The sequence below is a fragment of the Mustelus asterias genome, chromosome 8, assembly GCF_964213995.1.
Source record: "Mustelus asterias chromosome 8, sMusAst1.hap1.1, whole genome shotgun sequence".
NCBI classification, from domain to species: domain Eukaryota; kingdom Metazoa; phylum Chordata; class Chondrichthyes; order Carcharhiniformes; family Triakidae; genus Mustelus; species Mustelus asterias.
This window is the reverse complement of record NC_135808.1, coordinates 13,433,465-13,458,532: the sequence shown is the minus strand read 5'-3', so window position 1 is coordinate 13,458,532 and position 25,068 is coordinate 13,433,465. Positions and strand designations below refer to the sequence as shown.

The following is a 25,068-nucleotide window of genomic DNA, read 5'->3' as shown; positions in this document are numbered from 1 at the left end:
TCTCTGAACTCATTTTACTCTGTATATAAGAGCTATGACTGTTTTGAGAAATGTGAGTAAAAGCTTTGTTTTTAATAGATTAGCCGACATGAGCCAGTTGTCGATATATTTAGTGGTGTACTGGTTTACTGAGGAATTCAGGAGGTAAAGGCTTAGATATTTGAAGGAAGCGACAAGGCGAGTTAGTACGTCACAAAATCAGTTTAACAGCATAAATACAGGAATCCCATCTAAATAGCAGCAGCCGAGAAACAGGAAATGCGAGGGAGTTGAATGGTTTTAGAATAACTGTTGATGTGAGAATGGGGAGTGGAGTGGGGCAGGACAAGGGAGAGAGCAGGGAAGAGGATATGACAGAGGTCACACTTACTGTCAGGAAATTATACAGTTCTGCATTCCTCTCAAAGTAAAACTCAGTAAGAATAGGAGCACAAGTCCAGCTCATGCATCCTAAACAAACTTTTTGGCCCCTTATCTATGGAAAAATATAATGGGAGAAATTCTCCCAAAAAAATTCGAAGTGTCATAACAGTGAGGATAACGGAGTGATCTGTGCTGATCTCTCAGGTGCGCTGGGCACCGCAATCCTCTCACACTCGTCACTTTTTTGGAGAGTTGGGAGTTTTGCACTGGTACTGGGGAGCGGGGTGGGTTAGGGGCCTAAATGCGCTGGTAAGCCCAGCTTCAGTGCACTAGGATGCTGTTTCGCTTCAGTGCACTAGGATGCTGTTTCGCTGGAGTGCCCCAATCTCAGACTGCACTGGGACACCCCTTCCCTTACCCCACAGACATTGGGACAAGCATTCCACCCCCCCGCCCCGCCCCCCCCCCCGCCGCCCCCCCCCCCGCCCCTCAGCACTGCCCCCCCCCCCAGCACTGCCCCCCCCGCCCCCCCCCCCCAGCACTGCCCCCCCCCAGCACTGCCCCCCCCCCCAGCACTGCCCCCCCCCCAGCACTGCCCCCCCCCCCAGCACTGCCCCCCCCCCAGCACTGCCCCCCCCCCAGCACTGCCCCCCCCCAGCACTGCCCCCCCCCCAGCACTGCCCCCCCCCCAGCACTGCCCCCCCCCAGCACTGCCCCCCCCGCCAGCACTGCCCCCCCCCAGCACTGCCCCCCCCGCCCCTCCCCAGCACTGCCCCCCCCCAGCACTGCCCCCCCCCCAGCACTGCCCCCCCCCCAGCACTGCCCCCCCCCCCAGCACTGCCCCCCCCCCCAGCACTGCCCCCCCCCCCCCCCCCAGCACTGCCCCCCCCCCCCCCCAGCACTGCCCCCCCCCCCCCCAGCACTGCCCCCCCCCCCAGCACTGCCCCCCCCCCCAGCACTGCCCCCCCCAGCACTGCCCCCCCCCAGCACTGCCCCCCCCCAGCACTGCCCCCCCCCAGCACTGCCCCCCCCCCCAGCACTGCCCCCCCCCCAGCACTGCCCCCCCCCCCCCAGCACTGCCCCAGACACATCACAAGGCCAGTGAATTCCGTGCACTGCGATTTGAATGGGCTATGAATATTTAAATGCTAATTTAAAAATGCTCGTCAGACTCTGGGCACAATCTGCTTCATGCCATTAGAAAGGGGCTGTCAGAATTGCAAACTGTTTGGCACCTCTGCGATTTTTAGGCTCGCACCCTATCCCCTGGATCAGCACAATCTATTAACAGCACGACAAAGTCAGGGAATTACCTGATTATTTCATTGGGGGCAGTTCAGGGAAGTTTCACTTGGGTGATCCCCAGAATGGAGAGATTGTCTTACGAGGAAAGGTTAAACATGCTGGGACTCTACTCATTGTGTTAAGGGAGAGATCATAAACCCCAAGGTAGATTATGAAGTTAGACTGGATCCCAACTATTTTCTTATTTTGACATTAGTGTAAGGAAAAGGTGTTTCACTCCAGATGTGTCCCTACTGACCCACTCAAAACAAACTTTACTTAAACATACAGTTTATAACAAATAAATGAGTGTAACTTTTACCAAGTGAAATATTTAAACATGACAAGAATCAGAATCCTACAGTGCAGAAGGAGGCCATTCGGCCCATCGAGTCTGCACCGACCCCAATCCCACCCAGGCCCTATTCCCGTAACCCCATATATTTCCCCTGCTAATCCCCCTGGCACGAAGGTCAATTTAGCATGGCCAATCAACCTAACCTGTACATCTTTGGATTGTGGGAGGAAACCGGAGCACCTGGAGGAAACCCACGGAGACACGGGGAGAACGTGCAAACTCCACACAGACAGTGACATGAGGCTGGAATTGAACCCGGGTCCCTGGCGCTGTGAGGCAGCAGAGCTCACCACTGTGCCACCCCAAAGATGCAATTCTTAACTGCTAATCTATTTCTATTAGTTCCAGCTTAAGCAATATTCCTCATAGACAAACTGCTCTTCAAAGTCAGTTAGTAAGCAATACAGGCTTGTGTGTTTTAATTGTTAACAGTCTGAGAGCACGTGTGCAGGAGGCCGCGCACGGGGAGGGCGGGTGCGGGAGCGAGCGAGATCCATCTTCTGCTCCAAAACAGCAGCCTCTAGAGAAAGAGAGAGATTGCTTGCTTCCTTCAGACCCAAGCAACAACTGCCTGCTTTTCTCTGTAAGCTTAGCTTCTTCCCTTCACATGACTCAGCCACTGTCAATCAATCAAACTCTACTCAAACTCCAGGGAAAAACCCAAAAACGAAACAAAACTGCAATAGCTCAGATTTAAACAAACACTCCATTATCGAGGATCCATAATCCATCACACAAACCAGCCTCCCATCCATTGAATCGGTCTACACTTCCCGCTGCCTTGGCCAAGCAGCTCAGCATAATCAAGGATCCCACGCACCCCGGACATTCTCTCTTCCACCTTCTTCCGACGGGAAAAAGATACAAAAGTCTGAGGTCACATACCAACCGACTCAAGAACAGCTTCTTCCCTGCTGCTGTCAGACTTCTGAATGGATCTACCTTGAATTAAGTGATCTTTCTCTACAACCTAGCTATGACTGTAACACAACATTCTGCACTCTCTCGTTTCCTTCTCTATGAACGGTATGTTTTGTCTGTATAGCGCGCAAGAAACAATACTTTGCACTATATGTTAATACATGTGACAATAATAAATCAAATCAAATATTATTCTCCTGCACCCTCAGTACGGAGCTGTGTGGTTTATCAACACCAGATAAACCAGAGCTGAATTTTAAACATACCCCTCACAAAAACATGGTATCAATACATTTCTTAAGACCATAAGACATGGGAAGAGAATTAGGCCACTCGGCCCATCTAGTCTGCTCCGCCATTCAATCATGGCTGATATTCTTCTCATCCCCATTCCCCTGCCTTTTCCCCATAACACCTGATGCCCCTATTAATCAAGGACCTATCTCTCTCTGTCTTAAGGACACTTCTTAAAAGCACAGTATCATCACAATTGGAATTAAGAATGAGAGTTGATCTCATTGAAAAATATAGAATTCTTAAGGGGCTTAACAGGATAACAGCTGAGAGGATGTTTCCCCTTAAAGGAAAGTCGAGGACCAGAAGCGATAGTCTCGGAGTAAAGTTGGCACCAATTTATGACTGAGATGAGGAGAATATTTTTTTCTCTCACTGTGACTCCTTGTCACAGTGAGTTGGTGGGGTAGAGTCATTGTCATAGTCATCCAGCACAGAAACAAGTCCTTCAGCCCACAATGTCTGTGCCGACCATCAAATACCAATCGATACTAATCCCATTTACCAACACTTGGTCCACAGCCTACTCTGCCTTGGTGATTTAAGTGCTCCTTCAGATGCTTCTTAAATGTTGCAAGAGTACCTGCCTCCACCACCCCCTTAGGCAGTGCATTCCATATTTGTAACACCCTCTGAGTGAAAATGTTTTTCCTCAGATCCCCTCTAAAATCACTTACTCCTCAGTTTAAACCCATGCCCTCTGGTCTTTGACACCTCTGCCATGGAGAAACAATTCTTACGGTCTATTCAACAATTCTTGCCCTATCTACCCCTATCATAAATTCATAAAACTATCAAATTCCCCTTCAGCCTCCTCTGCTCCACAGAAAACAAACCCAGTCTATCTAGTCTCTCCTCATCGCTGAAACTTTCCATCCCATGCAAACATCCTGGTTAATCTCTTCTGCATCCTATCCAGCCCTTCTGATAGTGTGGTGACCAGAACTGCACACAATATTCCATCTGTGGCCTAACCAATGTTTTATAAAGTTGCAACAAGACCTCATCGTTTCTTGGCCTTTTGGCGAAGATCAAGCTCAAGCCCAAGATGGGGTGCAATCCCTTATCTTGTCAGCTTGGATCTAGTTTTCTCTTATCTATCTTGGGGACAATGAATTGGAACTTGAATTTATTTATTGGAGCAAAGAAGGAGATGGATTTGGGTCAGCTCGGTCCAATCTCAGCATTGGCTTTGTAACTTTAAGAATGGAATAAAAAATAAAGCATAAAACCTGCTCCTATATTCAATGCCCCAGCTAATGAAGGCAATTATTCTGTGTGCCTTAGATAATATTGTGGATGCAGTAATCTGAAATTAAAACAGGAAATGCTGGAAAATCTCAGCAGACCTGACAGATTTTATGGAATCAACATTTTGATCTGGGTAACCCTTTGTCAGAGCTAAGGACAAAGAAAATACCGTATGAATCTCATCCTAAGGGTGGGGGGAGGTGTAATTGACCAAGATGTCATGGACAAACGGACAAGGGAATGTAATTGGTGCTTACAAAGGCTGAGAATTGTTCTAACAGCGTCCATTAAGAGATCGGAATTTGCAAATGGCAGAACAAAGGTGTAGTGTCAAAGGACAACCCAAGGCATGCGGAGCAGACTAGATGGGCCGCGTGGCCTAATTCTCTTCACTGTGGTACACCACTGGTCATGATGTGGAGATGCCAGCGTTGGACTGGGGTGAACACAGTAAGACGTCTCACAACACCAGGTTAAAGTCCAACAGGTTTATTTGGTAGCAAATACCATAAGCTTTCGGAGTACTGCTCCTTCGTCAGATGGAGTGGAAATGTGCTCTCAAACAGTGCAAACAGACACAAAATCAAGTTGCAGAATACTGATTAGAATGCGAATCCTACAGCCAGCCAGGTCTTAAAGGTACAGATAATGTGGGTGGAGGGAACATTAAACACAGGTTAAAGAGATTGTATTGTCTCCAGACAGAACAGCTAGTGAGATTCTGCAAGCCCAGGAGGCAAGCTGTGGGGGTTACTGATAATGTGACATAAATCCAACATCCCGGTTTCGGCCGTCCTCATGTGTGCGGAACCTGGCTATCAGTTTCTGCTCAGCGACTCTGCGCTGTCGTGTGTCGTGAAGGCAGCCTTGGAGAACGCTTACCTGAAGATCAACCAGTTCTTCATCCAGACACACGGAACAGCCTTGGGGACCAAATTCGCACCTCAATATGCCAACATCTTCATACACAGGTTCAAACAAGACTTCTTCACCGCACAGGACCTTCAACCGATGCTATACACTAGATACATCGATGATATTTTTTTCCTTTGGAGTCATGGTGTGCAATCACTGAAACAACTATATGATGACATCAACAAGTTCCATTCCACCATCAGACTCACCATGGACTACTCTCCGGAATCGGTTGCATTCTTGGGCACACGCATCTCCATTAAGGATGGTTACCTCAGCACCTCACTGTACCACAAGCCCACGGATAACCTCATGATGCTCCACTTCTCCAGCTTCCACCCTAAACACGTTAAAGAAGCCATCCCCTACGGACAAGCCCTCCGAATACACAGGATCTGCTCGGATGAGGAGGATCGCAACAGACACCTCCAGACGCTGAAAGATGCCCTCATAAGAACAGGATATGGCGCTCGACTCATCGATCAACAGTTCCGACGCGCCACAGCGAAAAACCACACCGACCTCCTCAGAAGACAAACACGGGACACGGTGGACAGAGTACCCTTCGTCGTCCAGTACTTCCCCGGAGCGGAGAAGCTACGGCATCTCCTCCGAAGCCTTCAACATGTCATTGATGAAGACGAACAAGTTGCCAAGGCCATCCCCACACCCCCACTTCTTGCCTTCAAACAACCACGCAACCTCAAACAGACCATTGTCCGCAGCAAACTACCCAGCCTTCAGGAGAACAGTGACCACGACACCACACAACCGTGCCACAGCAACCTCTGCAAGACGTGCTGGATCATCGACACGGATGCCATCATCTCACGTGAGAACACCATCTACCAGGTACACGGTACCTACTCTTGCAACTCGGCCAACATTGTCTACCTGATACGCTGCAGGAAAGGATATCCCGAGGCATGGTACATTGGGGAAACCAAAGACAAACCTTTTAAACACAGTGAGGGGTCTCTCAGCGCCAGGTTAAAGTCCAACAGGTTTGTTTGGTGGCGGGTGCTGCTCCTTCGTCGGATGGAGTGGAGGTGTGCTCTCGGGCAGGGCACGGACACGAGATCAAGTTGCAGGGTGCTGGTTGGAGTGCGAGTCCCTGGGGCCGGCCGGGTCTTGGAGGTGCGGGCAGTGTGGTGGAGGGGGCATTGGGCACAGGTTGGGGAGATGTGTGTTGTCTCCGGACAGGGCGGCTGGTGGGATTCTGCGGGCCCGGGGGGCAGGCTGTGGGGGTTGCTGGTGGTGTGGCGTGGGTCCAACATCCCGGTTTGGGCCGTCCTCGTGTGTGCGGAGCTTGGCTATCGGTTTCTGCTCGGCGACTCTGCGCTGTCGTGTGTCGTGGGGGCCGCCTTGGGGAGCGCTTGCCTGGGGATCCGGGGCTGGGTGCCCGTGGCTGCTGGGGTGCTCCCCCGCAGGAGGAGAGCAGTCTTGCCTGGTGATTGTCGAGCGGTGTTCATTCATCCGTTGTCGTGGTGTCTGCATGGTTTCCCCAATGTGCCATGCCTCGGGGCATCCTTTTCTGCAGCGTATCTCTCTCTCTAATCAGTATTCTGCAACTTGATTTTGTGCCTGTGCCCTGTTTGAGAGCACATTTCCACTCCATCTGACGAAGGAGCAGTGCTCCGAAAGCTTATATTATTTGCTACCAAATAAACCTGTTGGACTTTAACCTGGTGTTGTGAGACTTCTTACTGTATTCACCACTGGTCACAGGCTTCGAATCACAAAAGCAACCCTCCACCCCCTTTGCCCCTTATCAGGCCAATTTTGGATTCAATTTACCAAATTGCCTTGGATCTCTTGGCATCGAATGTTTTGGACCAGTCTTCCATGTGGGACTTTACAGCATCTCATCTTCTGATTGGTCCATGTAAAGCACATTAATGAGGTTGCACAATTGATGTATTTAGTTAAATTTTCAAAACAACTCAATTAATTTAGTTAGACAGGATAAGTGCTGATTATCCCTGCCTTTCCAAATGTTAATTAATCATCACCCTAAGAATTTTTTCCAATAATTTCCCTGCCACTGATGGCCTGTAATTACCTGGTTTATCCCTGCTGCCATTCTGGAATAAAGGTACCACATTAGCTATCCCCCAGACGGGTCTCCCCGAGGCCGGGTGTGAGCGGGGCCCTCGCGGCTCCGTTCAGCCCGGTCGAATTCGACCCTGAATTCTTTTACAGCTTGCCGGGGGACTGGAGCAGCACCCCAATGTTCGGGTCCCTGGGCGGCGGTGGCAAGGAATTTATCTCCTCCTCTCTGTCCCGACCTTTGATGCTGGGCACCCCCAACATGAATCCGGAGGATTTTCCGGGCTTGGGGGGTGTCCAGGCGTACGGGGCGGGGAGGGGGACTGAGCCGCCGCCGCCCACGGACCCACAAACCCAAGGACAAGAGCCCGGGGGGAACCCCTCCTCCGCCGATCCTGGGGGTGGGAGAGTCAGGACGAGTTGGCGGCTCCGTGCCGCCCGCCGCACGCCCTGCGGCAGGGGACTCAGAGTCGAAGGGCGACGGCCCTGAGGAGGTAAGCTGCTCGGTGGTGGGCACGGGGATCGTTTCAGGGTCCACCTGTAGCGAGGCGGGGGACTCCCTCGTGCCCCTCACCGAGTCGCCCCTCATCCCCTTTGGGGAACTCAGGGCTTTCATCGAAGACCATTCTGGTCACCCTGACAGCGTCCGACTGGCCCTCGACCATTGGTCGGACCTGGCGCTGCTCGTCGGGTCCACGCGGGCCTGCTCCCAGGCCGCGTCGGACCTGATTGAAAGAGAGCGGCGTCGGGTACGGGAGTTCCTCGACGGGCTCAAGGGGGAGCGGACTGGCGCGTCTTGTGCCAGCGCTCCCCCATGCACTTAGATAAGTGGTGACGGTTGCACAATGCTACTGACATGAAGGTGACTATAGCCAGCCTCAACGTCAACGGCAGCAGCGAGCCACTCCGCAGGTTCCAGAACTTCTCTGTCCTCCGTGACGGGAAGTATGCGGTGTGCTTCCTGCAAGAAACCCGTACCATTCCGGGAGACGAAGCCCGATGGCTCCTGGAGTGGCGAGGGGGGGGGGGTCTACGTGAGCCACCTCACTCTCGCTTCTAGCGGGGTGGCTATCTTGTTGGCCCCGAATTTTCAGCCGGAGATCTTGGGGGTCAAGGAGCCGGTGCCAGGCCGGTTGCTGCACTTGACGGTCCATGAGGGGGGGCGCGGTTATTCACTTGCTGAATGTCTACGCCCCGGGCGCCGGACCGCAGCAAACGACTTTCTACGAGAAAGTGTCCGCTCACCTCGACACCATCGCTGGGGGCGAATGCATCATCCTCGGGGGGGGGGGGGGGGGGGGGGGGGGGGGGGTATTTCAACTGCACCCTCGAGGCACGGGACCGCACCGGCTTCTGGCAGCGCACCCCGGCGATGATGAAGTTGCGGGACCTGCTCGGGACCCGTGACTTGGTGGACGTCTGGAGACATCTCCATCCTGGCTCCAGAGCTTTCACGTTCGTGAAGCCTGGAGGCGGAGCGTCCAGAATCGACCGCCTTTACATTTCGAGGGCGCACGTGTCCGGCGTGCCGTCGGCCTCCATGTGGCAAGTGCCGTCCACGGACCACCACCTGGTGTGGGCGGAGTTTGCTCCGTCTCGCGTCCGGGGGGAGGGGGGGGGGGGTCCACGTACTGGCACTTCAACAACACGCTGCTGGAGGACGAGCGCTTCCTGGACTCGTTCCGTCGATTCTGGGCCGGCTGGAGAAGGAAGCTGGGAGGCTTCCCCTCCTTGAGGCTATGGTGGGACGTGGGCAAGACTCACGTCCGGACCTTCTGTCAGGAGTACGCGAGGGGGTCGACGAGGAGGCGGAAATCCAGGCTCGAGGAGTTGGAGAAGGAGGTTTTCGACCTGGAGGCACGTTTCAGTCAGCCCGACACGGACCCGGCCCTGCGTTCGGAATACAGGGAGAAGAAGGGCGCGCTGCGGGACCTGCAACTGGTCGGGTCCCGCGGCGCGTACGTGAGGTCGCGGCTCCAGTTCCAGGTGGACCTGGACCGCGGCTCCCCCTTCTTCTACTCGCTGGAAAAAGGGCGGGCTAACCGTCAGCAGCTCCTTATGCTGCTGGCCGATGATTGTTCCCCCGTCTTGGATCCGGAGGCATCCGGGCAATCACCCGGGATTATTACACCTCCCTCTTCTCTCCGGATCTGGGTTTGACTCTGCGCGGCCCGGACGTAGGGGTGGTCCTGTCGGCTTACGCCGATGACATGCTCCTCATGTTCACAGACCCGGCTGACCTGCGGAGGATGCGAGAATGCCAGGCGGTGTACTCCGCCACATCCTCCGCCAGGATCAACTGGGCCAAGTGCTCCGGACTCCTGGTCGGTCCGTGGGAGACGGACCCCCTTCCGGAGGAGCTCAGGCCTTTCACCTGGAGCAGGACCAACCTCCTGTACCTGGGGGTCCATCTCTGCCCAGCCGAGGAATCCTGGCCGGCGAACTGGCGGGAGTTGGAGGCCAAAGTCTCCGCCCGCCTGGGTCGCTGGACAGGACTGCTCCGAGTGCTGTCCTACAGGGCGCGAGTTCTCGTCATAAACCAGCTGGTCGCCTTCATGCTGTGGTACCGGCTGGTCACTTTGACCCCTCCCCCTGGCTTTGTCACCGATATGCAGAAGGCCCTCATGCGGTTTTTCTGGGACAACCGACTGCACTGGGTCTCTGCCGAGGTTCTGCATCTCTCGCTTGAGGAGGGTGGACAAGGTCTGGTGTGCCTCTGCACGCAGGTAGCGACCTTCCGCCTCCAGACCCTGCAGAAATACCTTTATGTCGAGCCTCCTCCACGATGGCGTGCGGTGGCGACGTATTTTTTCCGCCAGTTGCACGGCCTCAACTACGACGTGCAGCTCCTGCACATCAACCTGGGGCGTATTCCGACCTCCTTGCGGAAGTTGCCCGTCTTTTACCAGGACCTCCTTACGGTCTGGAACGCGGTCGCCTCGCGACGCAGCTCTCCCCCGTCAGGAGTAGCGGCTCTCGTGCTGGCACGCGGCCAAAGCCATCCAAGACCTTAGGACAGTCGTGTTCGGCCCCGAGTGCGCACGCGGTCTGGAGGCGGCGCAGGCATGCGGTCTGGAGGTGGCGCAGGCGTGCGGTGGGATCCCGCACGAGCGTTCCCCTGCTCGGACGGAATTTCACATTGGCCCAAAGCCTAGACCTCCCCCCCCGCCCCCCCCCGGGTCAGGTGCCCCACTGCATGTGCCGCCTCGCGGAAATGTCCTCCGTGCCCTTTTCCACCGCGCGGAGGCGTTTCCTGTACGGGCTGCTGCTGCACACCTTTCACTACCGCGTCCTCGCCTGTCGCCCGGATACACCTTGGTGGGCCTTGCTGCCGCCGGGCGGCGGAGGTCCCCAGTGGAGGTCCCTCTACGGAGGGATCTCCCCCAATTATGTTGGGGACCTGGGGTGGAGGGTGCTGCATGCAGCAGTGCCGTACAACCGTAGGTTTTTCCGGTTCACGGGCTCCAAGACTGCCCTTTCTGTGGCCTTGTGGAGTCCGTGGACCATGTCTACGTTCTATGTTTTAGACTGCACACCCTTTTTGGTTTCCTCAAACACCTTTTACTGATGTTTTGTTTGCACTTCAGTCCCACGCTCCTGATCTACGGGCACCTGGTGCGGAGAGGGGCGGGTTGGGATGCCGACCTCCTCGTGAACCTGCTCCTGGCGAGACGCGCCATCAATAGGTCCAGGCAGCGGGCGATCGACGGGGCCGTCCATCCCGACTGTCTGCCCCTCTACTGTGGCTACATTCGCGGCCAGGTGTCCCTGGAGAGGGAGAATGCGGTGTCCACGGGCGCAGTTGGCGCCTTCCGCGGCCGCTGGGCACCGCAGGGGCTGGGGTGTATTACCGACCGTGATAATCACCTTTTGGTTTGATGTTTTAAGTTTCCTTTCGACTTTGTTTTTGGTTCGGGCTGTTCCCCCTTCCTTTTGGGGAGCTGCCCCTTTTAAGTTGTCCCTAAGTTAGTTTGAGTTTGTTTACTTGGTTGGCATCAAAAGAAATACCACATTAGCTATCTTCCAGTCACCTGGCACTTCACCTGTAAACATTTAAATATCTCCATCAGTGCCCCTGCAATCTCCTAATTTGCCTCCCATATCAGCTTGTGATACATCTCATCAGGCCCTCGGGATTTATGCACCTTTATGCCCGCTAAAATATTTAATACTGTTTCCTTATTAATCTTAAGGTACTCTAGAACTTCACTTTCCTGACTGAAATCTCCAACTACAATGTCTTTCTCCTTCATGAATACGGATGAAAATTATTCATTAAGACCTCTGCCTCCACTCACAGATTGCCCCTTTGGTCTCCAATGGGCCTCAGGCTCCTTGGTCAGCCTCTTGCTTTCAATATACTTAGAAAATGCCTTTGGATTTTCCTTAATTTTATCTGTCAATGATATTTCATGGCCCCTCTTTGCCCTTCCAATTTTTTTTTACTGCTGAAGGACATCCCTGATTTCTAGCGCTTCATGCCTACTATATGCGACCTTCCTTTTCTTTATCAAATCTCAATATCCCTTGACTACCAGGGTCCTGGATGTGAATATTTAAGGCTGAGATAGATAGATTTTTGATCAGTAAGGGAATCATGGGTTACGGGGAAAGGATAGGAGAGCGCGCGTGAGGAATATTGGATCAGCCATAATCCTATTGAATGGCAGAGCAGGCTCGAGGGGTCAAACAGCCTCCTCCTGCTCCCATTTCTTATGGTTCTCAAGACTGGCGCCATGTTACCAAAGACAATAACAAAATAAAATGACATTTGTCCCTACTTTTCCTCGTTCCTCCAGAAATTTGTTTACACAACTTAGTTTCTTGGGCATCACTCAGACAATAAAACTCCATATGTTTGAAATAAAACAGATTTTTACTCTTTGGTCATTAACCTCACTCCACTCTGTCCATAACTGCTCCAGCCTGGGCGTTGCCTTCCTCGAGCCCAGTGACAGGGCTCGAGTTCCAGGGGCTGGGATATTGAGGGAAACATCCAATTCAGGGCAGAATTTGCACAATACGGAGGATGACAGATTGTCGAAGAATAGTTTAACAGCCCTCCGCACAAAACCTCAACATCATAAACACTCCAAACTCCTGACACTGTTACTGAGCGACTGCAATAGTTAAAACTTCATCAACAAAGTAAATTCGTTCAGCTGGCGGATTGCCCGGGGTCTTTGTTTCCCTTCTAACAGCTTTAGTTCGACATTTCAGCGAATATTGTTTTTAATTTTTCCCAATCTCCGTCACCGGCGGTTTCAAGAGACGAATTTACCTGAAGACGAGGCGGTTGGAAGCTGAAAAAGTTGAAGAAAAGAGAGAATAAAGATCGTCATCTGCGCGGAAAAGCAGCCGCAGACTCTCATATTTAACTAACGGAGCATTTCCGTAATTGTAGCTTCAGCCGGAGGGAGGAGTAGCAGAGCGAGAACAGGGCGGGGTGGGGTGCTGCTGGGGCTCGGGAGTCTGGTGGCACAGTGATTAGTATTGCCCCCTCATAGAGCCAGGGATCGATTCCAGCCTTGGGCCTGTACATTCTTCTTCTACAGTCCATAGAAATGTAGGTTGGGTTGACTCGTCATTTAAATCTGCATCTATGGGGTTAGGGCCGAGGGTCTGGGTAGGAATCTCATTCAGTGAGTTGCTGCAGACTTGATGGGCTGAATGGCCCTCACTGTAGGGATGCCATGGACAGAACAGCGTGTGTCCAATGAAAATTTAAATTTGCGGTGTTGGACATCCCGAATGTAAGGGCAGGATCTCTGAGGAAGGCTTCATATTGATGCGCAAGTTAGTTCAGTTTTTAAATCCACAGTTGCTGCCAGACCTGTCGAGCTTTTCCAGCATTTTCTGTTTTAAAGTCATAGAATTTTACAGCATGGAAAGAGGTCCTTTGGCCCATCATGTCTGCGCAAACCATGCATTCTAACCCCATTTTTCAGCACTTGGCCCAAAGCCTTGTATGCTATGGCATTTCAAATGCTCATCTAAATATCTTAAATGTTGTGAGAGTTCCTGCCTCTAGCACCCTTTGTGAATCCCATGACAGTCTCAGGAGAAGAAATTGAATCATTTAGAGATGAGCAGTAATTGAGGCAGTCCAAGTTGAGGTAGGTCTTGAGAGGATTCAGAGGCTAGCTCCTCCAAAAAAAATAGGAGCTGAATTCTCTAGTGAGAGAGACAGAGTTTTAACAAGATTTTGTGACTCACGATGGTTACTAATGTCTGGGTGGTTAGCTGAGGAATCTGTGGGATCTACCTTGTTGCATCTGCCATTTACTGTGAAGTGTGGTATGTTTGACCATAATTTGTCTGTTAGTTCATATTTATCCCATGTTAATTCTGAATATTAGAATGTAAGATATTTGTTCTGGATTGTTTTACTTTTCTGACTTTATCGTTAAATTTATTTTGTTCCATTAATACTTTGTAATCTTACAACACTGGTCATGCAATATGATTTCTTCTTTCAGTGGCTCATCATTTGCATTCTCTTAAAATGATCCCGCAACAGAGGCTGATCAGGGAATTATTGGAATAAACACATATGAAGAATGGAAATGGACTCGAACAACAAATGAAGAGAGAATGAAAGGGCTCAGTCACTAATTAGCATCCAAAATGTTCAAACAATTGGACACAACGGGAATTTGAGTCATATCAAAAAATAGGACCTTGGATAAAAATAGGACAGGGAGTAGACAAACTAAAGGGTTTCAAATTAAATTCAGCTGCTCTGTGGTGGAGGCATCAAAATTAGACAGGGTGATAGCAGCTTAAACATTCACAAAACCATTTTCCAGCTCCTGAGATGACTGTGGGGAACAAGGGCTGATTTTTGTTGTCAAAACTGGTGCATTGAGTTGGTCAATTACCTGGCTTGATCTAGCTGCCTCATGGAAAAAAAGTACCTGACTGGCAGCAACAATGTTCTGGGTAATGGGTGCAGGATGGTGTCAGGTCTGGTATACCCAGATGCAAATCTGACGCAGTCAGAGCAGCTGCTAAGTGCTGAGGCAGACTTCAAAAGTCCCGTCTTCACACTTTCTCAGGCCCTCACCAATCCCCCATGCTCATACTTGTCAATTCATGCAAACCCATGCCTCCACCCATACCGATGGCACTTTATCGCTGTTATGCAAACTTAGTGCCATTCATGACACTCTAATCACCACCCTTTGCCCTGAGCTTCCTCCATGCAAACTCACCCAGTATTTACCAACTGTCATGCTAAGGTGAAGTAAAATACATTTCTGAATATTTGTTGTATCAAAAGCACTCTCATTCATGAAAGCCCAATCAATATATTTAAATCCCCTCAAGTAGTTGATGCCTTATTAAAATATGCATTTGGATTCATAAACCCAATTCAAAGACGCATTTAATAAGCCATCAAACCAAATTTGCAGCCCCCTATTGTGATAATGGTAAATTGTGAAAATCAGTCAAGGATTAATAATGCTATAAATGATAGTGTGATGATTCTGTGCCTTTTAGAAATGTTTGTCATGTTCCTCCTGCAAGATCTATTTCAACAGTTTTTTTTAATTACTGATGCCAATCTGTCTATAACCAGCATCCTATATTACTGCAGCAACATAATTGCGTTTAATTGTTTGTTCTAATCTGGACTAATACTGTTCAGTTGTTTTTAGTGTTTGCCTGGGATTTTGCAGAGTAGGGCTTGATTGGTAAGGTCATGTGACTGGGTGGAGCTAGACCTATACAGAATATTTGATCTTAGATGTTGCTTGTCGGTGAGTGAGATCAATGCCTCTTTTCCCCTCTCTGAAGTTGGAGACTGGAGTTAAGTCAGCTAGTTGCTATTTTGAAGCTGCAGAGGAATGTATACCTTTCTGTCTCTGAAGTCTGGAAATTGCTGTCTGGATCTCTGTCCAGAAGTGTCAAAGGGCTGGAACTCTAGCACCACATGAGCATACTTTTTTCTTGTGTGAACTGGTTCTAAAGAAGGGATTTATGTCTATGGGAGATACTGCAAATTGGAATAAAAATGATAGCTAGTTTTTAACAATTATATTTTGCCACACTAAATATTTTAACTGGGAGGCTCAAGTGGAGGCCATTTTCCCTACTGGGCGCGTAGTGTCTGTAAGTCTCCAGTGTGATGATTCGGAGGTTGCTCTCCTTTAGAGAAGCTATGCCAAATCCTCCAAAGAGGCCTATCTCACTTCATAATCTGTTTAAAAGTGTTTGGGAAGGTGTTAACTGTTCTCCATTAATGTTTAGAGGTTCATCAACAGAAAGACCTGACATTTTAAGTGAATAATTAACAATTTATTTAACCAACCAGGAACTTTAACTAAACAAGTAACATATGGATTAAAATAAGGTATTTCTGGAATGCTGTTCAAATAAATATGAGGTTCTTTCATTCACAAAAAAATATAATATTTTTAAAAATATACAAACCAGTTTTATAGCTTTGGAAAAAAGCTTTGGAGTTCTTGCGATTCCGCTGTCTGTAAACTCTTTCTGATTTGGTACCCTGTGTTATATAGGAGATTTCTCTTAAGAGATGTTTTAAGCTGGCAGGGAGCCGCTCTTGCCCTTTCGAGGTGTTGAGAGGTAGCAGCCCTCTGGTTGACTCACTGCAGGTACGCAATTGAGTTCCACTTTATAATCCTGATGACCTATCACTTTTTCTATAGCAGGAGTGTCTTCTTTATACTGATAAGCTGTCAAAATGCAAAACCCTGCAAAGCCTGTTACCAAGGCAACACTGATGTTTTAGTCTCTGCTACAAATGTTGCAATCTGTGTACCCTGTATACCTACATTTTAAACATTCAAGCACTGAACACAAAACCGGCTTTTAAAGGGACTACATTTCACAAACTCAACTTCACAACACCCGGCGGCAGAGTTCCAACGCCATCAGCTCCACACCAGAAATCGACACTGAGCTGTATTAATTATGCTAATGCGGATTAGCATCCTATTAGTGGGCCCAGGACTGAAATCCTGTCCCCCACACCTGCTAAGAGTGTTTTATTCCAGCGGGGTTTAGAACAGCTCTCCCCTCATGGGGAGCTGGCGGACAGACTCTGCAAGGGTGAAAGGAGGCCATGGAGGCCCCCCCATGGGCATGATCGAGATGGTCCAGGCAAGTCAGAGGGGCAGTGATGCGGGGTCATGGGGCTGGTCAGCGATCCTGAGGCTGGCAGTGTGGGGCTACTGTGTATGCACCGATCTCGGCACTGACAGATCGGCGCATGCGTAATGGCCCACTCGGCACTATGCTGCCAGTCTCTCCAGCAGGAGTAGGCTCCGCCTTCTGATTTTTCACATGAATCGCGATCGTGCACTCTTCAGTGCACAGAGTATGGGAGATTATTTTGAAAATCCTGCTGAAAAAAAACAGCGGGATTTACTTCAGTTTTTACGCAAATTCCACGCTTAGAATTTTTTTGGGAGAATCCCACCCCTTGTGCTCACCCTGTTGCCAAAATCAAATGTAAAAGTTGGGTTCTAGGTTAACTTCATAATATACCTTTATGAATTTCTGATCTGGTCCCTCACAATAGTACTTAGGGTTATGTTAACAAACAGCTATTGAAACTGCCAAGACAGGTGGATTTTTCAACTCATCCAGATGCCCGGGAATAATTTTGACATTTTTAAATGTTGGCCATCTGAAAAACTTGACGGTTCTACAACCTTATCCATTCTTCTTGAACATTTATATCCACTCTAAAAATTCATAACACAAGATGAAAACACTGCAGGATGAGGCCCTTACTCCAATAAAAATGATGTCTGGCTGATCGCAGCTCTGAGTTCAAATGGTCCTTCTAAGTTCAAGTTTCTCACAGGTGAGAATTAAGTCCCTCTCCTGACCCTCTAAAATAGGATTTGACAGAAATGGGGTTAGAAAATCCAGATTTGGTCTCATCTGCCATTTTAAAGGGCCCCAGAGCTCCAAAAAGGTACAGAGTGATAGATTCGGGGACCATTGGAAGAGCAGCTGTTTCAGAAGGAGTACACGAACACGAGGGCTGAGAAAAAGAGATTATCTTTAGTGCAAGAAATTTACAATATTTAAAATAAAACAATGTGTATACCAAAATTTCTGATCACTTTGGAGTGATCTTCAGTAATAGCTTTTAACTTTTTCCTATCAAGGAAGGAATATTTTGGACACATCATGCGAGCAGGAGGATCGTTTGGATAAAGAGGTTAAAACACCTGGAGAATGTGCACAAGGAAGACCCAAGATAGAATTGCTGGATAATATTAAAACATGCATTGGCCTCCCAATGTGCCAGGCTGTGAGCGCACGGGGGAATAGAAATCAGTGGAGAAATATTGTTCATTGCAGCCAACCCTTGAAGGGAGGATGGATAAAAGACAAGACAAGGAGATATTCAGCAGATCTGGCAGCTTAGGTGGAGAGGGAAACAGTTAACATTTCAGGACAGTGATCTGTTATCAGAACCCTTACTTCTCATGACTCCTATAAGGTGGTATAGCACAGCACTTCAAAATTTTAGGTGAAATCCTCAGACAATTTCTGGTGTCAGTGTTGCTAGAATGTTGGGGAAGTTTTGACTTAGTGTCCCAGAAAATCTCCCTATGTATGTGTGGTAAACCACTGTTAAGCTTATTGCCTGTGTGTGTGTGACATGCCTGGGCATGCCCCTGCTGGCCTTGCCGGAGACTCCTCCCCCCCCCCGGTCCAGGTATAAAGGTGACTGCTCCCCACCCTCCTGCCTCAGTCTCTGGACCAGTTCATCAGCATGGGTGTGCTCCAAGTCTTTTACGAATAAAAGCATATTTGTTCTTGCATACAAACTAGTCTTTGCTTGATTGATAGTGCATCAATTTTATTCGCAAAATGTTTTGGGATGGAGCAGATACTAAAACCCGATAGATTAGAATTGGATCCTCAAGCCGTAGGAACCTCTAACAGCTTCGATCACTGGCTGCGATGTTTCGAAACTTTCCTCACCGCCTCCGCCTCCGTCATCCGGACTGAAACCGACAAGCTACACGTGCTCCACGCCCGGGTAAGCGATCAAGTATTCTCGATGATTAGAGACGCTGAAACTTACGAGGATGCGATCGAACTTTTAAAAGGCCAGTACAACAAACAGACTAATGTAATCTACGCCAGACATCTTCTGGCTACTCGCAGACAGCAGCCAGGAGAATCGGGCGACCAATTCCTGAGTACGTTGCGAGCGCTTGGCAGGGCCTGCAACTGCAAGGCCGTATCAGCCGCCCAAAACACTGAGGACTCAATCAGAGATGCCTATGTCACGGGTATCAGGTCAAATTATATCCGACAACGACTGCTGGAACAGGGTGGGCTGGATCTACAAAAGACTGTAGCGCTTGCCGACTCGTTAGAGGTGGACTTTAGGAAAGAGGTTGTGCTGGAATCTTTGAATGGCATCAAGATAGATAAGTCGCCGGGTCCGGATGGGATGTACTCCAGGTTATTGTGGGAGGCGAGGGAGGAGATTGCAGAGCCTCTGGCGATGATCTTTGCGTCGTCGATGGAGACAGGAGAGGTGCCGGAGGATTGGTGGATTGCGGATGTGGTTCCTATTTTCAAGAAGGGGAATAGGGATAGCCCAGGAAATTACCGACCGGTGAGTCTAACCTCAGTGGTTGGTAAACTGATGGAGAAGATCCTGAGGGACAGGATATATGAGCATTTAGAGAGGTTTGGTATGCTCAAGAATACTCAGCATGGCTTTGTCAAGGGCAGATCGTGCCTTACGAGCCTGGTGGAGTTCTTTGAAAATGTGACTAAACACATTGACGAAGGGAAGGCGGTAGATGTGGTTTATATGGAATTTAGCAAGGCGTTCGATAAGGTCCCCCATGCAAGGGTTCCAGAAAAAGTGAGAGGGCATGGGATCCAAGGGGCTGCTGCCCGGTGGATCCAGAACTGGCTTGCCCAAAGGAGGCAGAGAGTGGGTATAGATGGGTCTTTTTCTAAATGGAGGTTGGTCACCAGTGGTGTGCCCCAGGGATCTGTTCTGGGATCCTTGCTGTTTGTCATTTTCATAAATGACCTGGATGAGGAAGCGGAAGGATGGGTTGGTAAGTTTGCCGACGACACGAAGGTTGGTGGGGTTGTGGATAGTCTGGAGGGATGTCAGAAGTTACAGAGGGACATAGATAGGATGCAAGACTGGCCGGACAAGTGGCAGATGGACTTCAACCCAGATAAATGCGCCGTGGTCCATTTTGGTAGGACAAATGGGATGAAGGAGTACAATATAAAGGGAAAGACTCTTAGTACGGTAGAGGATCAGAAGGACCTTGGGGTCCGGGTCCATAGGACTCTGAAATCGGCCCCGCAGGTGGAGGAGGTGGTTAAGACGGCATATGGGGTGCTGGCCTTTATCAATCGAGGGATTGAGTTTAGGAGTCCGGGGATAATGATGCAGCTATATAAGACCCTCGTCAGACCCTACTTGGAGTACTGTGCTCAGTTCTGGTCGCATCACTATAGGAAGGATGTGGAAAAGATTGAAAGGGTGCAGAGGAGATTTACAAGGATGTTGCCTGGATTGATTGGCATGCCTTATGAGGATAGGCTGAGGGAGCTCGGTCTTTTCTCCTTGGAGAGACGAAGAATGAGAGGAGACCTAATAGAGGTGTATAAGATGTTGAGAGGCATAGATCGGGTGGACTCTCAGAGGCTTTTTCCCAGGGTGGAAATGTCTGCTACGAGAGGACACGGGTTTAAGGTGCTGGGGGGTAGGTACAGGGAAGATGTTAGGGGTAAGTTTTTCACACAGAGGGTGGTGGGCGAGTGGAATCGGCTGCCGTCAGATGTGGTGGAGGCGAACTCAATAGGGTCTTTTAAGAGACTCCTGGATGAGTACATGGAGCTTAATAGGATGGAGGGTTATAGGTAGGTCTAGAAGGTAGGGATGTGTTCGGCACAACTTGTGGGCCGAAGGGCCTGTGTGTGCTGTAGTTTTTCTATGTTCTATGTTTCCATAATCTCGAGGCCTACATCCCCGACCACAGGGGCGCATCATGGACGCCGCAGTCGCCGCTACCTCTGTACTCGGGAGGGCTGCAGGCCTACACCACGCCACGTCCCACCAATGACCCGACCGCTGCAGCAGTCTCTGGAGGCCCGAAGTGCTACTTCTGTGGCCTGGGGAAGCACCCCCGACAACGCTGCCCAGCGAAGGACGCGATCTGCTCCGGGTGTGGAAAGAAGGGCCATTACGCGAAGGTATGCAGGGCGAAATCGACCTCCAAGCCCGGTAGCGCCGCGTGTGACCCGCGGGGGCCACCATCTTGGGCGCTGGTAGCCACGTGTGAGCTGTGCGGGCTGCCATCTCGGACGCCTACAGCCGCGTGTGAGCCATGCGGGCCTCCATCTTGGATGCCTTCAGCCGCGTGCGAGCCGTGCAGGCCGCCATCTTGGACGCCGTCAGCCACGTCGCAAAATCCAACGGTGGCTTCGGTTACGCTGGACCAATCCAGGCCTGACCAACTCGCCAGGTCCATGATGGACATCGAGGTAAACGGTTGCACTACAAACTGTTTATTTGACTGTGCGAGGCCCGCCTGGCCTTTGGCCGCATCAAAGCAGACATCGCAAAGGCCACGATACACGCGGTAGACGAATCTATCCCGTTCCAGGTGGAGAGCGATGCATCTGACTTCGCCCTAGCCACCACCCTTAAGCAGACGGGCAGACCCGTGGCCTTCTTCTCACGAACCCTCCAAGGCCCTGAAATTCGACACTCCTCTGTAGAAAAGGAGGCCCAAGCCATGGTGAAAGCTGTACGGCACTGGCGCCATTACTTAGCTTTTAAACGATTCACCCTACTCACGGACCAACGGTCAGTTGCATTCATATTTAACAACACGCAGCGGGGCAAGATCAAAAATGATAAAATATTGAGGTGGAGAATCGAGCTTTCCAGCTACAATTAGAAATCATAGAATCATAGAAACCCTACAGTGCAGAAGGAGGCCATTCGGCCCATCGAGTCTGCACCGACCACAATCCCACCCAGGCCCTACCCCCACATAATTTACCCGCTAATCCCTCTAACCTACGCATCCCAAGACTCTAAGGGGCAATTTTTTTTTTTAACCTGGCCAATCAACCTAACCCGCACATCTTTGGACTGTGGGAGGAAACCGGAGCACCCGGAGGAAACCCACGCAGACACGAGGAGAATGTGCAAACTCCACACAGACAGTGACCCAAGCCGGGAATCGAACCCGGGACCCTGGAGCTGTGAAGCAGCAGTGCTAACCACTGTGCTACCGTGCCGCCCTACGACATCTTATACCGGGCCGGGAAGCTCAATGAGCCCCCAGACGCCCTGTCCCGGGGAATATGTGCCAGCACACAAATAGACCAATTGCAGACTCTTCACAACGACCTCTGCCACCCGGGGGTCACCAGGTTTTTTCACTTCATTAAAGCCCGTAACCTGCCCTACTCCATTGAGGAAGTCAGGTCTATGCGCAGACCTGGCAGCGTCTGGTTAGTGTGCAAGCCGCACTTCTATCGGCCAGACAGAGCACACCTCATAAAGGCCACCTGCCCTTTCGAATGCCTAAGCGTCGACTTCAAAGGCCCCCTCCCCTCTTCTGACCGCAACATATACTTCCTCAACGTCATTGACAAATATTCACGTTTCCCCTTCACTATTCCCTGCCCGGATATGACCTCGGCCACGGTCGTCAGGGCCCTGCACAGCCTCTTCACCCTGTTCGGTTTCCGTAGCTATATCCATAGCGACCGGGGATCCTCCTTTATGAGTGATGAGCTGAGACAGTACCTGCACTCCAAAGGCATAGCCTCGAGTAGGACCACCAGCTACAACCCCAGGGGGAACGGACAGGTAGAGAGGGAGAACGTGACAGTCTGGAAGGCCGTTTTACTAGCTCTGGGGTCTAAAGGTCTTCCAGTCACCCGCTGGCAAGAGGTCCTCCCTGATGCACTACACTCGATTAGATCACTCCTTTGCACAGCTACCAATGCTACCCCTCACGAAAGAATGTTTGTTTTCCCCAGGAAGTCCTCCTCGGGGACCTCACTACCGTCATGGCTGACGTCCCCAGGCCCTGTCCTGCTCCGGAAGCACGTGAGGACCCATAAGTCGAACCCCCTGGTTGAAAGGGTCCAGCTCCTCCACGCCAACCCCCAATATGCCTATGTGGCGTACCCCGACGGGCGGGAGGACACGGTCTCCATTTGAGACCTGGCACCTGCTGGTGCCCAGGGACCACGACGACCCACAACCCCACACCCCCAACCCCGGTATACAGCACGCCTGAGCCCCAGGAGCAGCCACCACGCACTCGACAATCGGAAGGGACTACAGACGACTCGAGCGACTACAGCCTGGCGCCTGAACCAACACCGCGGCCACCGGAACCGACACCACGACCGGCACTACGGCAGTCGCAGCAGCAGATCAAGCCCCCAGAGAGACTGAATTTGTAAATTTGTAATTCTGTAAATATCGTTCCACCCACCTCACCCCCGCCAAACTCTTTTTTTAAAAGCAGGGGGTGAATGTGGTAAACCACTGTTAAGCTTATTGCCTGTGTGTGTGTGACATGCCTGGGTATGCCCCTGCCGGCCCTGCCTGAGACTCCTCCCCCCTCTGGTCCAGGTATAAAGGTGACTGCTCCCCACCCCCCTGCCTCAGTCTCTGGACCAGTTCATCAGCATGGGTGTGCTCCAACTCTTTTGCGAATAAAAGCCTATTTGTTCTTGCATACAAGCTAGTCTTTGCTTGATTGATAGTGCATCAGTATGTTTAGAAGTCTCTTCACAGCTCCAGAAGCAAGTGGACATGAAATAGGTGAATGTCCCTTTAAGTAGTACATGAAATTCAAATCAAAACAGCATCATTATCAACAGCTGATTGTTATTAGGAAAAAGTGATTGGATAAATTCCTCCCATCAAAATGCTTTGTTAGCCTCCTGAATGAGTGCTAACAGTGGCATTCAGTCCCTGAGGTGTAGGTTCACCCACTGTGCTGTCAGGGAGTGATATTGACCCAGTGACAGTGAAGGAATGGTGATATATTTCCAAGTTAGGATGGTGAGTGGCTTGGAGGAGAACTTCCAGTTGGTGATGTTCCCTCTAAGGGAGGAAGGACCTACCACAGTAAACCAAGGAAGTTAATTAAGGAGGGTATCAAGTAGAAACTTACAAGTTGGCAATATGAGAGATCTCACAATACTAGGTGATGGTCCAGCAGGTTTATTTGAAATCACAAGCTTTTGGAGCACTGCTCCTTCTTCAGATGAAGTGGAGTGAATTGCGCAGGCACAGAATATATAGGTGGAGTGATGATAGCCCCACACTAACAGGTAATCAAGAGTGTCAAAGGATAAGTACATACAGTGTAGGCCGGCTGAATAACAAGTCTTTACAAGTAATCATGAGTGCTAATAGACTAATGCAAGCAGTTAAGTATAATCAGTGCAAAGTGTCAACAGGCTGTATAACCGTAGTGATAAGGGGTTCTTTCTCGGGTTAGAGGGCAGTCACCAGTGGAGTGTCACGGGTATCGGTGCTGGGACTGCAGCTCTTCACAATATATATGAATGATTTGGAGGAAGGAACAGTGTATACTGTGGCCAAAGGTAGGAGAGAAAGCAGGTTGTAAGGGGGTATGGCTTTGGTGGTTGAAGATAGTTTAAGGAAGGTTAAATAGTTTACACAGAGCTATTGTCAGGTTAAGTGAGTGGGAAGAAAATTGACAAATGGAATTCAATGTAGAAAAATGTGTGTTCATTTTGCAAGAAATAATGAGAAGGTGGATTGTTATCTAAATGGAGAGAGACTGCAGAAAACTGTATCACAAAGAGACTTGGGATCCTTGTGCATGAAATGCAGAAAGCTCGCGTGCAGATTCAGAAGATAGTAGGGAAGGGAAATGGACTGTTGGCTAAGTAAACTTGTAACTGTACAAGGTACCAGTGAGGCCACATTCAGAATACTGTGTACAGTTTTGGTCTCCTTATTTAAGGAAAGATATGTTGTGTGTGTGATCTTCTAACCTCACCGTGCCTGGCACAGGTCGTGCTGATCTCGGAAAATAGTGTGCAGGCCTAAAATTCAGGATCGTCCCCAACACCAAATAGTCTGCAATTGTCCCGGTCCCTTTCTAATCGTGCAAACCAGATCATGCCCAGAAAGGGCACAAGGCATCATATTTAAAGTAGTATTTAAATATGCATAGCCCATTCGACACCCAGCTTACTGGATATTCTGACCTTTGGTGTGCTGCAAGAACGGTGGGAATCGGTACTGGTCTCCACTAGCAGAGACCAGGTGCAATGACCAAGTTGGCGGGGGAGGGGGGGCGTGGTTCGGAGGCCATGGAAGTCCCCAGGTGGTTGGGGGCATGGCCAGGCAGTGACCACAAGGCACACTGGCAATGGCCATCAAGCACTAAAACAGTACCAGTTGGGCACTGACAGTGTGCCAATTGGGTGGTGCCTGAGTGGTGGCCATGACCGGGGGGGAGGGGAATAGATGGGGGAGGGCTCTGCAGTAACGGTCATGCAGGGGTGGAACATGAAGGGGGTATGGCTGTGGTGGTTTCATGTTTGGAACATGAAGGGGTCATGATGGGGAGGCATGTTGGGGT

At 50.3% G+C, this 25,068-nt stretch overlaps 1 protein-coding gene and 1 long non-coding RNA gene across 3 annotated transcripts in view; both read right to left on the bottom strand.

Annotated features, from left to right (window-relative positions):
• The window catches only part of LOC144496866 (hepatic and glial cell adhesion molecule-like), a 76,218-nt gene extending 63,387 nt beyond the window's left edge, over window positions 1-12,831 (bottom strand). For both annotated transcript variants that reach the window (XR_013498452.1, XM_078217434.1), the window contains exon 1: window positions 12,717-12,831. Coding sequence is in view for 1 of the 2 variants with exons in the window: in XM_078217434.1 (XP_078073560.1) it covers window positions 12,717-12,807 (91 nt within the window). In the remaining variant the exon portion in view is untranslated. The remainder of the gene's footprint in view (window positions 1-12,716) is intronic.
• Window positions 1-25,068, bottom strand: part of LOC144496867 (uncharacterized) — an 825,626-nt gene that overhangs the window by 344,965 nt on the left and 455,593 nt on the right. The window lies entirely within an intron of this gene.